This window comes from Choloepus didactylus, chromosome 19 (genome assembly GCF_015220235.1).
Source record: "Choloepus didactylus isolate mChoDid1 chromosome 19, mChoDid1.pri, whole genome shotgun sequence".
Taxonomy (NCBI): Eukaryota; Metazoa; Chordata; class Mammalia; order Pilosa; family Megalonychidae; genus Choloepus; species Choloepus didactylus.
In genome coordinates, this window is record NC_051325.1 from 35,563,973 (window position 1) to 35,578,369 (window position 14,397).

The window sequence follows — 14,397 nt, forward strand, 5'->3', positions numbered from 1 at the left end:
GGGCTCAATCTGAGCTGGTCTGACTCCAGTCTTAGTTACGCCTACCTCACTGAGCTCATGTGAAAGTCAATGAGATAATATATGAATGTATGCCAGTGGGTGCTAAATAAATAGTAGCTAGCAGCATTCGTGCAAAAAGGTTGTGTAGCGTGATGGATAAGTGGCTGTTGGAGATCCAGTCCTGCTCTGCCACTTGCAAGCTGTGTAATCTTGGGCCAGTTACTCTTCTGTCTGTGAAATAGGGCTGATAGCAATAACACTTCCCCCAGAACACATACTGAATGCTGTCGAAGTGTTTAAGACGCATAATAAATGAATAAGCTACAATGTCTGCATAATAGCTGTTGATAACTGTTCCTCTAAGGACTCCTTATAAATTTCCCACACTTCCCAGGCTAGACCCTGTCTCACTCCACACCCCACCCTTCTACCCCAAACAAAATCAGAAACTCGCTTTCAAGGTTTTATTGACCAGTCTCACACTTCTGACCTCAATTCTGATGGCCACAGGTGCCCCCTGCTGGCCATTCCCTGCAAGTGCACACGCCTCAGGGCTTTGAGCCGCTGTGGCTCCTTGGGTGGTTTGTCTGACCAGATCCCTACCCAAAGAATTTCAACAGATTGCACCCAGCTACAGTCATCCAGAGGACTGGAGTTCTGGTTAATTTATGAAAGGGCATGGGACCCTGGATTGGGAATCTGCAGACCGTTTTGCATCTGACCTTTAGGATTTTCCATGCAGTGTGATCTGGAACAAGTGTCCTTTCTTCCATAAGATGATAACTTTTGCTCCCAGGAACTTGCAGGCCAGTTTCTAAACTATAGGTGCTGTTTGCTGGATATCTAAGGTTTGTCCAAACCCTTGCTAGTGAAAATCTCTCTAAAACATAATCCCAAGTTTCTCTATTGGAGGCTCCCTTGTGGGAGAATCCTCCACACAGTCTTTTATTCCACTCTGCAGCCATGGCAATCTTAAAATATACATCAGATCATGCCACACTCCTGCTCAAAGGCTTCTTCCATGGCACTCAGAATAAAACCAGCCTCCTCCCCCGGCCTACAAGGCCCTACCTAATAGGCCCCCTCCCTCCCGCTCTCAGCATCTGCTCAGTCACTCTGACCTCCCTGCTGTGCCTTCAGCACCCCTGCTCATTCCCACCTCCAGCCTTTGACCTGATATTCTCTCTGCCTGGAACTTTCTCATTTGACACGCTTATCATCATCACTCAGACCTTGGCTAAAACTTCACCTCCTTGAAGTAGCCTTCCCTGACAACCCAACCCCAAAAAGCCCTCTGCACTTCCTGCCCTGTTATCCTGCTTTGTTATTCCTGTTTGAAGAACATGTCTGGTGCCCACAAGGCACTCAATAGATACTTGATGAATGAATTAATGAATTTTCCCTACCCAGGATTGGGGATGAAGAAGGTAGAGGAGACACATGAGAATATGACGTGAGCCTAGGTTGTCCTTGGAAAGGGGGTGGGGGCGTGACAGCTCTTCACCGTGATTTGAGATGTGTGATGTGTGAGTGCATGAGTGTATAACAGAGGAGGGGGGATAGATTATTTACTCTTCCTCCTCCCAGTAAGTCCTGGAGAAACACTCCCATGACTTTTTCCTTGAGAACATTTCAAAGTGCTTTCAGGAAGTGTTGGAACTTCAGAGAAGCCCCTAAACTGACCCAGGCCCTGAGGACACCCCTGACCTGGGTGGGAGACAGAGAATTGTCTTCCGGGTAGCAAAGGGGACCTGGCACACTTTCCAATTTTCTACCTCTTGGACCCTCTTTGGCTGTGGGCTGGGCCGGGTCTGAGGATGTGGGTGTCTCTGTTTTGGGTGGAGATCGCGGAGGGCATGGCCTTCATCGAGCACAGGAACTACATTCACCGAGACCTTCGAGCCGCCAACATCCTGGTCTCTGCGTCCCTGGTGTGTAAGATTGCTGACTTCGGGCTGGCACGGATCATCGAGGACGAGTACATGGCTCGGGAAGGTAGGGAACACGGCCAAGTATGCCCGTGGTGCCCACGTGGAAGGACTGTGAGAGTTGAGCTGTAAAATGCAAAGGCCTGTCCTAGTATCAGCTGGATATTATTACAGTGTTATTATATTATTACATTATTATAATGTCCTTGACTTAAGAGTCTCACCCAATGGCTTTGAGAGGGAGATTTTAGACTAGAGAAATACTGATCAACTTAGACTTAGTTAAAAGGTAAATGCATGTTGAAATTAAGGGTAAAAGCAAATTTACACATAATAGACAAAACTGGGATGAATTTAAGTGTCCATAAACAATAGAATGGAAATATAAATTGTGGAATATCCACACAACATAACTGTATGCAGCAAATGAAAAAGTACAAACCAATGCTACATGCACCAAAATGGATGACTCTTACAGACATAATATTGAAATGAAAGAAATCAGACACAAAACAGTACATGCTAGATGGTTCCATTTATATGAAATTCAAAAACAACAAACTTGTACATGAATGTTCATAGCAACATTATTCATAACAGCCAAAAAAGTGGAAACATTCCCAATGTCCTTCAATTGATAAATGGATAAATAAAATATGGTGTACCCATGCAATGGAATATTATTCAGCAATTAAAAGGGATGAAGTTCTGACACATGCTACAACATGGATGAAACTTGATAACATGATGCTAAGTGAAAGAAGACAGATGCAAAAGGCCACGTATGGTATGGCTCCATTTATACGAAATGTCCAGAATAGGAAACTCTGCAGAGACAGAAAGTAGACTGATGGTTTTTCTATGCTGTGGGATTTGGGGGAAAATGGGAAGTGACTGCTAATTGGTACAGGGTTTTTTTTTTTTTTTGGAGGTGATAAAAGTTGATTGTGGTAATGGTTACACATCTCTGCAAATATACTAAAAATCACTGGATTGTATACCTTAAATGGATGAATTTCATGGTTGTGGATTATATCTCATTAATTTTAAAACCAGGCAAAACTCATTTATGGCAACAGAGGTCAAAATAGTGGTTACCTAGAGTAAGGGTTACTGACTGGGAGGTCCCAGGAAAGAACCTTCTGGGATACTGAAAATGTTCTAGATTTATATATAAATGCATCAAGTTGTACATTAAAAATTTGTGCACTTTATTTCATGTTATGATATGATAAAAGAATCTTAACTAAGGACAACCACTAAAAGAAAAAAAGTAGATGTAGAATTTCTAAACCAGGGGAGAATAAGTGGGAATAATGAAAACTTTCTTGATTCAAAAGAAGGAAGGGAAGAAGGGAAAGAAAAACACCACATAGGGCATTTTCTAAACTTGACTATGTTCTAGGCCATAAAGCAAGTCTCACCAAATGCCAAAGAAGTTTGGAGAGTGTATCCTATAGACCACATTCACCAACCACAATATCATTGTGATAGAAATTGCTAGCTGAGGTTAAGTAAACCATCCCAGACCAGGTGGAAGGAGGGGAGGAGGAGAGGAGCAGATGCCCAGTAGCTAGTGGAAACCTCAGAGCCAGCTTGCCCAAATCCTCTCTTCCCCCATTGCCAGTGGTCAGGGGACTGAGGCAACAGCTATCATCTGGAATCAAGGGCTCCTGAAGTCCTTTTCTCCCCCAAGATTTTATGACTTCTGGGACTCCACTCCTCAGGAGTTATAGTTCACTGGGTATCAACTCAATCGACAGAGGTGGCCTCCAGAGCACGAGCTCCATCACCGCACACCCCAGACTGCTCCCACTTTAGGCTTCTGTCCTAGAATGGATGTCCCTTGGTTCTCCAGGGATGCCCATACTGCAGGGAAATAGTACTCTGCAGGGGCAGATGTCGGCAGCTGTTGCCAGCTGCTCCCCAGACCCCTCCTGACTTGCCTCTGTCCAACCTGTAGGGGCCAAGTTCCCCATCAAGTGGACAGCTCCTGAAGCCATCAACTTTGGCTCCTTCACCATCAAATCAGACGTCTGGTCTTTTGGTATCCTGCTGATGGAGATCATCACCTATGGCCGGATCCCTTACCCAGGTAGGGAAGGAGGCATCATCTTGGGGGTACTTCCAGGGTCCAGCCTGGCTTCCTTCTCTCATTTATTCACTTGTTAATGTGTCTATTTAGACTGAGTTCTTGATTCTCACCCTAATGTCCTCTAGCCTCCCGATCTCTGTTAAGCCTGAAATCTGGGGACTTTCTTGGCCATTCATTCTTCCAATGCTACAGCCTCCATCTGAGTCCAGGCCAACATCATCTCCTGCCTGGATGGTACAATGGCCTTCAATCAGCCAATCAGTCTCCTGGCTTTCTTGCCTGTCTCCTGCAGTCTACTCTCCACCTGCTCCCCGATGGGTCTCTCTAGACTGTGAATCAGATTTGTGCCTTCTCCGCCCCAACTCTTTAATGGTCTCCCATTATAATTAGAATAAAGTACCCAAGTCCTCATTCTTGCCTGCAGGTCCTATGTGATCCAGCTCCACCTACATTTCCAGCTTCATCTCAAGCTGCACCTCATCACCCTATCATCTAAAGTAGCTATATTTCTCTCATTATTCTCTCTCATTATGCCCTTCACTGTTTCATTCAGAGCATTCAACACACTCGGTAACTTTGTGTTTGTTTAGTACTGTCCCCCATCAGACTCTGATCTCCACCAGGCCGGAAACCACGTACTAGGATATCCGCAGTGCCCTGCCTACCTCTGTGCTTGGTACATAGTGGGTGCTTAGTAACTATTTGTTGAAAGGATACATCTATTCTCACACCTACAGGCAGTGCCCTACACTGCGTATACCATAAAGGGTGTAGAAAGCTGTGCCTGAGATTGACAGTGCCTGGGACTCACTCAGTAAATAATGCTGTTCTCTGTTCTCGTTTTGGCTGGGATGTCCCCTGGCCTATCTGTATCCAGAGCACTGGGGAGTGGGAACAAGGTGAATGGAGACTCCTGAATTTGAATCTTATCCTCATCAATCATTACACCTTGAGAAATTCACTTCACATTCCTTTCCCCAGTATCCTTGCCTGTAAAAAAAAATTTTTTTTGAGGTGATTATGTCTATCTTCAGAAGCTGTTGAGAGGATTAAAAACAAAAGATATAGGTATTTGTTTCATTTAACAGTATTTATTGGATTCCTACTGTGTGACAGGCACCAAGGATACAGTGAGAGACGTGGCTTCAGCTTATGAGGAGCTCACATTCTAGCCAGGAGGAATACATGCTACAGGGGCAAACACTCTCAGATGGAGATCCCAGCTGAGAAGAGAACAAAGCAAGGGCATGTGAGAGGGAGTGACTTGGGGCTCTGCAGACAGGGAGCCCTGTCAGAGCAGGTCAGAGTTGAGCAGAAACATAGTTGAGTGAGGATCTGGAGAAAGGATGCCAGGTAGAAGGCACTGCTAGCTCAGAGGGCTTGAGGTGAGTCTGAAGAACAGCAAGGAGGCCAGGAGGCTGCAGAGGCAAGGAAGGAGGACAGAGTGGTAGGTGATGAGGCTGGCAGGGGCCGGATCACACAGGATCCATGGGCACGGGGATGGATGTGGAGGTTCGTCTAAGCGTTTAGGAAGCCACTGGAGGGTTTCAAGCAAGGTCTCGTCAGCATGGGGAGTGGATTGGGGGCAAGAATGGCAGTCCCATTAGGCAGCTGTAGCAGTGGTCCTGGTGAGAGGTGGTAGTGGTGGCCCAGACACAGTGATGGCAGTGGTGACAGAGAAGTTGATGAGTTCATGATACATATCAAAAGAAGAAAGGATATGGCTTGCTGATGTTGGAGGTGAGGGAAAGAAAAGTCAGGGATGACTCTCCTAGTTTTAGTTGAGCAATTGGGTCTCAATTACATGGTCTAGGGGTAGAAATTCAAGAATTCTGCTTTAGCCATATTTAATGTAGGTGGTTCATAGACATCCAAGTAGAGATGTTCAAAGAAGCATTTGGATGTATGGTATGAAGCATATGGAGATATAGGAGTTCAAGACTGATAATATAAAATTGGGGGTAGACATTTAGATGGCTGTTCTTATAGAAAACTAAAATAAATTTATATTGAACAATGAGGAGGTGGTCCCACTCATAGCGACCTATTGCACCTAGCCACTGGATTGTTTTTTCTTGAGAGTATATACCAGTAAAAACAGGCAGTGGGTTATAGAATCTTGTATTCATTAGGAAGCATTAGGCTGCAAAAATGCTAAAAAAACAAAAACAAAAACAAAAAAAACATAAAATAACATTAAAAGTGGCTGAAACAATAGTCAATTCATTACTCCTCATTATAAGAAGTCTGGCATAGGTGATTGATTAGTTCAGCAGCTCAACAGCTATGAGCACTATTGGGTTAATATCTCTGTGATTATCTTTCCCATGTGGTCAGATGGTTGCGGCATCTCCAAGAATCATATCCTCTCACCGTGTCCAAAGAAAAGGAAAGCTGCTCTTTTAAACAGGGAGGAAAACTTTTTTTCTGGAACTCCCCCAGCAGTTCCAGGGGGAAGTTTACTGGAACTTCCCTCTCAGCTCCCTTTGGCCAAAACCAGGTCCCACTGGTCCCATGCCCGAGCCACAAGGGAGGCTGGGAAAATGAGTAGCTGGCGTTTACCGCGGGAGGGCGTCCGTTCCCGAGGTGAGGTGTGGAAGGATGGTTGTTGGGGTAGCAACAGTGTCTGCCCGTTTCCCAACCACCCCCAGCCGTTTTTAATCCCACGGCTCCTTCTCAGGGATGACCAACCCAGAGGTGATCCGGGCGCTGGAGCGCGGATACCGGATGCCCCGCCCCGAGCACTGCCCCGAGGCGCTCTACAGCATCATGACGCGCTGCTGGAAGAACCGCCCCGAGGAGCGGCCCACCTTCGAGTACATCCAGAGTGTGCTGGACGACTTCTACACAGCCACCGAGAGCCAGTACCAACAGCAGCCGTGATTGGGCCGGGCCGGGGGCAGACAGGGCGCCTACGGGTGGCTCTCCAGCACCCTCGTACTCCCGGACGCCCACCCTCGCTCCAGCCACAGTTTTCTGATCTATCAGATGGATGGGTTGGACTGGACAATCTCTTTTTGACTCTAGCAGTCCACAATCTGCCATTCCCAGGAGGCTCCAAGTTGGCATTTTTATTGCCTGAGACAGCTGGATCCCTGTCACACCTATGGTGTGAGGATGGGTAACCTCAGACATAATGAAATAAATATTTAAATAAAATGTATAATGCCGATGGATTTACCAACAGATCTGCTTTCCTTGTCCTTCCAATTCCCAAATATCTATTTGCCTTCTTGCTATGTGGCAAGTAAGATAAGGGAAAGGACCCTCCCAGAGACCAGTTATAAGAAGTGGGGTTCACTGTTGGAAGTCTCTAGCTGCCCTAAAATAGTTGTTGGCTGTATTCCTTCCCTATTGCTGCTGTAGCAACATACTATGAATTTGGTGGCTTAACACAAATTTATTATCTTATGGTTCTTGAAGATCAAAGTCCAAAATGGATCAACAGGGCTGTATTCCTTTTGGAGGCTCGAAGGGACAATTTTTTTCCTGGCCTTTCCCAGCTTCTAGAGGCTTCCACATTCCTTCATTCCAAACTTGCTCTGTCATCACTTCTCCTCTAACTCTGCCTCTCCTGCCTCCCTCATCATTTGTAAGGACCCCTGTGTTTACATTAGGCCCATCTGAAGAATCCAGGATTCCATCTCAAGATACTTAATCACATCTGCAAAGTCCCATTGGAATGTACAGTAACATGTTCACAGGTTCTGTTAATCAGGTCAAGAACATGACCGGGGGCCATTATTCTGCCTACTTCACTGGCTCTGGATGGATTTTTGTCTCCAAGGAGTTGGGTCTGCCAGAATGCTGGGAATGATTTGTGATCTGGGACTGACTCTCTTGCCAGGCCACATGGCTAGGTAAGCCTGTGGGTGTGGATCTCTTCCAAGGCTGTGGGTTGCCTGCATCCCCAGCATTTCTCATGGCCAAGCAGCAGGAACCCTGGTGTCTGGAGAAGTGGCTGCTGAAAGCAATCGGTCCCCTGTATGGGATGCTGTCAGCGGACAGGAGGGGGACCCAGGGAGGAAGTAAAAGAGAGAAGGAGATGGTGTCAGCTCAGCTGAAGGTCCCTGAAAGTTAGCCTCTGCCATGGGGAAAAGAAGGAGAAGAGGAGGGCAGTGGAATGGGGGAGCAAATGGCACTGTCTAAGTTATTGCATCCCCTGAAGGATCAACATTATGGCCCCACTCACCCACTCAGAAACTCATGGAATCCCTGTACTGAATTGATTCTTTATCCCCAAGTAGTACAGGGGTCTAACCTTAGGGACTGGATTTAAGAGCAGTGGAAAACAAAACTAGCAGTGTTCCAATTTAACTACTAGGTGATTAAATTTCTCTCTTGCTTTCAGGGTTAGGATGTATCTTTTGGTATCTGAAGGCAGAGTCGAAGTGCCTGTGATGGCAACTTGCTCTTGTGATGTGTGGTATACTGGATTACTGATCAGCAAATATCTATTCTTTCCCCACCCTACCTCCATGAGAGGAGTATACTTCTCTGCCTCACTGATGTTGAGCTTGGCCACGAGATCTGTTTTAGTCAATGGGATGTTAGGAGATGTGATACAAGCAGAGGCTTGAAAAGGGCTTGTGGGGCTTGTGCTTGCCCCCTTGTGCTCCAACCTTGAGGCTTGCAAAGAATGTGCTTCAGGTAGCCGCTGATCTAAGGAAGATTGGTTAGTGACATTTGGAACAGACATAAACCCAACCTCTAGCTTGGAGCTTAAGCTCAGCTGAGCCCAGCCTACATCAGATGAACCTCAACTGACCTGTGTGAGAGAAGTGAATGCTTATTATTATAAGCCTTTGAATTCTGGGGTTTTTGTTATATACCATTATTATAGCTCTAGCTGACTGAAACATGACCTCGGGAGTTGAAGCCTATTGCCACTGTGGACAAGGTGACAGGTTCAAGTCCTGCTCTCCTTCTCTTCCAGCTCACATTGTCCTCTGAATCTCATCAGCCAACACTTTGATTCTTCTCTCTGATCACAAGAAAGATGGATGAAAGCATGGGAATAAGTGTTGTAATACCAATTCTATGGGAAAACAGTACACACCTCTCCCGTGGAAGGTGGCCATAGGGGGCTTGGTTATTATGCTCCTTTCTAGGGTGTTAATGGCCTGCCTCAAGTGGGCCTCTAGCTGTGGATTTGAGTTAAAATATAGGGAAAGCCTTTGTTTTGCCTTTCCCCTGAGGTTTGAAATAAAGCTGCCTCTTTATTCCCCCACCTGGCCCTTCAATTCTGTCATGTGTCTGCCCCATCACAATATGTTCTGGTTTAAGATTATTTCAGTTTGCACTCTATTTGCATCCCTTCCCTTTTGGGAGGTTGGCAATGACTGCCAGTTGTCCCCATATTCATGCCACCCTTTTTTCCAGAGAAATCGAGTTTTATCAGGGGCACATTATCTCCCATAATGAAGCTATAGTTTCCACCCTCTCTTGCAGCAAATTGTGGCCAAGTGATTAAGTTCTGGCCAATGAATTGCCAGTAGAAGTGTGATGTAGCAACTTCCAGAACAACTGAGTAGGCTCTTTGCCTCTTGCTTTTCATCTCTTCCTCTATCTTACTGCCTGGACTGTGCATGTGAAGGCTGGAGCTCTAGCTGCTATACTGGACCCTGAGAATGAGAGATGACCTCTAGGGATGGCAAAGCTGAATGGAGCCTGGGTCCCTGAGGACATCTTGGGTCACAGCCACCATTTCAGTCTGGACCACCTTCCTCCAAGCTTTTACCCCGAGGATGTGGCAGACACTGTCAATGCCCCACCCACTCTCTTGAAGCATGCTGGGATTTCAGTTGCTACTATCCATCATTGTGCCTGAAGGCTCTTATTCTAGAATTGCAAAAAGCCTCAGTTGCCAGTGTTCTCAGAAGGCTGGAAATGCCAAGAAATTAATGCCCCTTTGGAGCAGTTCTCTTGGGAGTTAGTATATATATACACATCAACCAGCTCCTTTGCCCCTTGGGTAGGATAATTCTGAGGTGTATGTTTTGCATTATTTCCCAGAGTTTCCCCCATGGGATTAAGCTCCAGTTACCCAAAGTGATAACTTGCTGGACAACATATGCTTTATTGGTTGCCTGTCCTCCCATACATCACTTCCCCATTATTTGTTGGCAGTGATATCCTGGTAAAGCCTAACAACTGGCTCCCCAAGTTTAGTTCCAACATGAATGTGCATTGGGAGTTCCATTTATATTAATAAATAAGATGAAAGTGAAATAAGATGTATATTGGACCTTCCCTTGTTAATCAATGATGTGAGTTGAAATACTGTCCAACTTTTGTGGTGTTCACAATGGAATAGCTACAGACATGACACACTTTTAAGTTTAATCTGCATTATTAATATTTTCTCCATCATTTTAAGCCTAGAATAGGGTTTGTCAAACTATGGCAGACTACATTTTACTGTAACACAGCCAGAAAAATTATTAACATCTTCTCTATAGCTGCTTTTGTACTACAACAGCAAAGATGAGTAGTTGCAACACAACTGTATGGTCTTCAAAGACTAAAATATTTACTATCTGGTCCTTTATAGAATTAAGCCCTTACATGCAGCAGTTGCCGATTTCCCTGATGCAAATATTCCCACCATGGCCAGTTTCAAGCTACTAACCAGTGCTGCATTATGATTTTCATGGGCCTTAGGAACTTTTGCCTTTTAGGGACCCTTCCTCCATAAACATATGTATGTGGAGGGGTGTACATATATGTGTGTGTACATATATGTATAAATATTTAAAATTATATTTTATAACTACATTGGTATAAAGAGAAATATATTAATATTATATATTAAAACATTTTCTTTGACCTAAAAGTTTGTGTTTTTTCTTCTGATTTTAAAAGAAATTAATTTCTTTTAAACATTTCTGTGGCCCCTAAAAGTATTGTGTGAATTGGGTACTGGGCCTACTGTGTTAATGGATAAGTTGGTTCTGTTATCAACCTGATGTCACCGAATCCAGAGTTGAAGAGGAATGTGGGGTAATACACCATTAAACAGTATCTCCATTGCAAGATACGATAGACATAGATGACCTCAAGAGTATAGATAAAAGTGAAGTATAGTAAAATAATTAGGAAGTGATGAGTTTTGAGTATTATCCTTATTTTTAATATAGTTTAATTTTAAATTGACATAATTTAATTTTCAATGATGCCTGTTTAACAATCGACTCACAGAACTCCTGAAAATTGACTCTTGCAAGCCAGTGTAAGCCAGTTCTGGCACACTGCTGCCTTCTGGTGTCCCTTCATCTCCCAAATAAACTGCTTTCATTGAATTCTTGTCTCAGAGTCTGCTTCTGGGGGAACCCAAACTAAAACAGAGGAAAGTAAGCTTCTATCTTGTTAAGCCCTCTGTTATTTGGGGGGATCTTTCTCACAGTTGGACTTATTCCCAACTGATAGAGTGGAGCTTGAGACTAATTCATAGTGCAAGCATTCAACAAACGTTTTTTGAGTACATATATAATAGGGACACAGCTGAGAACAAAACAGACCAGTCCTGGCCTTCATGGGAGACGGATATATATACATAAAATCTTCTCAGATGGAGTGGTCAGGGAACACCTCCTTGAGGAAGTGAGAGTTGAACTGAGTCCTGAATATGAGAATGAGCCAACCACATGGAATTTTGAGAGAAAAGTCTTCCAGGCAGAGGGAACTGCAAGTACAAAAACTCTATAGAGTGGGGATGAGCTTGGTGAGTTCCACGGAGGTCATGTGGCTGGAACACGGTGAATGAAGGGGAAATGGTAGGGGAGGAGGTCAGATCATGCAGGACCTTGCAGGCCATGGTGAGGACTCTGGATTTCATATTCATTGCAATGGGAAGCACTAGAGAGTTTTAAACAAGAGAGGAATATGGTCCAATTCTTGTTTTTAAAAGATTGCTTTGAATAGAGAATAGACGTGTCAGAGTGGGAGTAGGAAAACTGGGTAGAAGACGGAGGCCTAAGTGTGAGAAGGACAGTGGCCTGGACAAGAATGGAACAGTGGATTGTTCCAAAGTGGCCCCCAATGAATCATGCCTCCCTGATTTGTGTCCTTGTGTGGCCCCCTCCCATGTGACTTCCTCTGACCAACAGAATGTGGTGGAATTGATGCATGGGAATTCTGGAGTTTAGGCCTCACTCTTGTGGATCATGTGAAGAAGCCTGGGCTACCCTCCTTGAGAACAAGAGACCGTGGAGAGAGGCGCCCTGCTGACAGTCAGCACCAACCACCCAGACAGATGAGGCCACCTTGGACCCTCCAGCCCCATTGGAGCTGTCAGATCACTGCAGCCACGTGAGTGAGCCCAGGCAAGACCAGCAGAACATCTGCACAGATTACCAATACACAGAATCACGAGAAATAATAAATCATTGTTGTTTTGAGCCACTAAGTTTAGGATGGTGCATTATGTAGTAATAGATAACTGAAACTAAAGTGGGCACAGATTACATTCTCCCATTCTCCTTGTAGATACCTAAGGATCAGCTGTTTTTCCTCCAAGCCTAGCCCACCCTCCTGTTCTCCTTGGAAAAGCATTCGCAGGAGCCTGGGACTGTATGCCCTGATGTTACCATAAGAATCTTTGGGTTTGGGTTTGGTTTTATATGTCTGTTTGGGTGTACAGCAGAGGAGTGGACCTGACTCAGTGGACTTGAGTCGTTTTAGCTTCTTCTGACCTCTTGGGTTACTTTGTCAAAATCCCTCAAATTCACTGCATCTCAATTTCTCCATCATTCCAGAAAGATGAAGGCATGCCCTACTGACCTCAAAATAACAACAGCAAACATGTGTATGGCACTTACCATGTGACAGACACTATTCTAAACCTTTGTATATGGTCTACATAAACAACCTTGACCCCTGATCTTCAGATGAGGAAGTGGAGGTTTAAAGAGATTAAGAGACTTGCCCACATCATGGAGCTAGTAAGTAGTGGAAATGGGATCGAACCCAGGCAGCCCCAGGATTTTGGTTTATGTCATCAAAGGAGATTGGGATACAAAAACCCTTTTGGGAAAATACAAAGCACAAAGAGGGGGAAAATGGAAATACTGAGGAATAATATGCCATTCATGGAGGTTTGTATCTTATCAGTCATCCCTCTTCAAGTAGCAGAAATGGTGGGAAATGCCCAGAATTCAAACTCCAGGAGAACTGGTTGCAAGTCTGGAATCTATAATTTACTATCTGTAAAACTCCAGGCAAATCACTCCCTGTCTCAAGTTTTTTTGCCCTTGGGGTTAATATCTGTTCTCTACTCCTCAGGATGTTTGTGAGGGTCAAAGAGTTAATGGGTGTGTGTTTCAATTACCTATAGCTACATAACAAACCATAGCAAAATTCAAAACAAGTGGGCTCAGCTGGGCAGTTTTTCTGTTCCACAAAGTGTCATATGAAGTTATTCATGTGGCTGCATTCAGCTGGTAGCTCAGCTTGGGTTGGAATGTCCAAGTTGACCTCAGTCATGTGTCTAGAGCTTAGCTGGAGTTTCTAGAATGTCTTGAGGAGCTGTCTGAGCCTTTCTTCCTTTACACGTAGCTCTCCAGCCAGTTAGTCATGGAGGATAATTTCCAATAAAGTGGAAGTAGAAGCTTCCAAGCCTCTTAAAGCCTAGACCCAGAACAGGCATGGAATCACTTGTACCACATTGTATTTGTCAAAAAAAGTGATATGACCAGCCAGATTCAAGGGAAGGGGAAATAGATTCTATGTCTTGATGGAAGGAACGGCATACTATACAGGATGGGAGGACTTGTTGGAAGCCACTTTGCAGGCAATCCATCACTGGAATGCTCTTAGGTTGGGATCAGAATTTTACTCCACCCCACCCCCAAAGTAGGATTAGATAAGAGAGTTTTATGAACGTTTTTAAAGTATAATGCTTGGCGCACAACAAATGCTCAGTAAGTGTGGATTATTATTATCAATCACTGTTATTCTTTTAACAAATTCTTGAAGCAGTCACGGATAGCACTGTATTGTATCCACTTGACAGTGGATACTTGGACCAGATTAAATTTGAGTCTTTTCCAATCTTAATACCATGATTCTTTGAGCCCCTTTCTACAGATACGGAAAACTAAGAAAGGTTAAGTTACATGCCTAGAGTCACGTAGCTAGCTAGCAAATGGTGATTCCACTAACACGTCTTCCTCCACTAAATATGCTGCTTTTCATTCAATCATTTAATAGTGTATTGTGTTGGTCACCTACCATATGCCGGAAGGGGTATACATAGCCTACGGCGACAACTGTTTATCAAATACATATTATGTAACATTATGTCATTGAGTCCTCATTATAAACCTATGAAGTTATAATACCTTCCTCATTTCACAGATGAAACTCCAGAGACTG

The 14,397-nt window shown here is 44.4% G+C and overlaps 1 protein-coding gene across 3 annotated transcripts in view; it reads left to right on the forward strand.

Annotated features, from left to right (window-relative positions):
- HCK (HCK proto-oncogene, Src family tyrosine kinase) overlaps positions 1-7,209 on the forward strand; it is a 38,635-nt gene extending 31,426 nt beyond the window's left edge. For all 3 annotated transcript variants that reach the window (XM_037812398.1, XM_037812400.1, XM_037812399.1), the window contains exons 11-13: positions 1,845-1,995; positions 3,892-4,023; positions 6,704-7,209. In XM_037812398.1, coding sequence (XP_037668326.1) covers positions 1,845-1,995; positions 3,892-4,023; positions 6,704-6,906 — 486 coding nt within the window. In that variant the 3' untranslated portion in view covers positions 6,907-7,209. The remainder of the gene's footprint in view (positions 1-1,844; positions 1,996-3,891; positions 4,024-6,703) is intronic.
- The last annotated feature ends 7,188 nt before the right edge of the window (positions 7,210-14,397 follow it).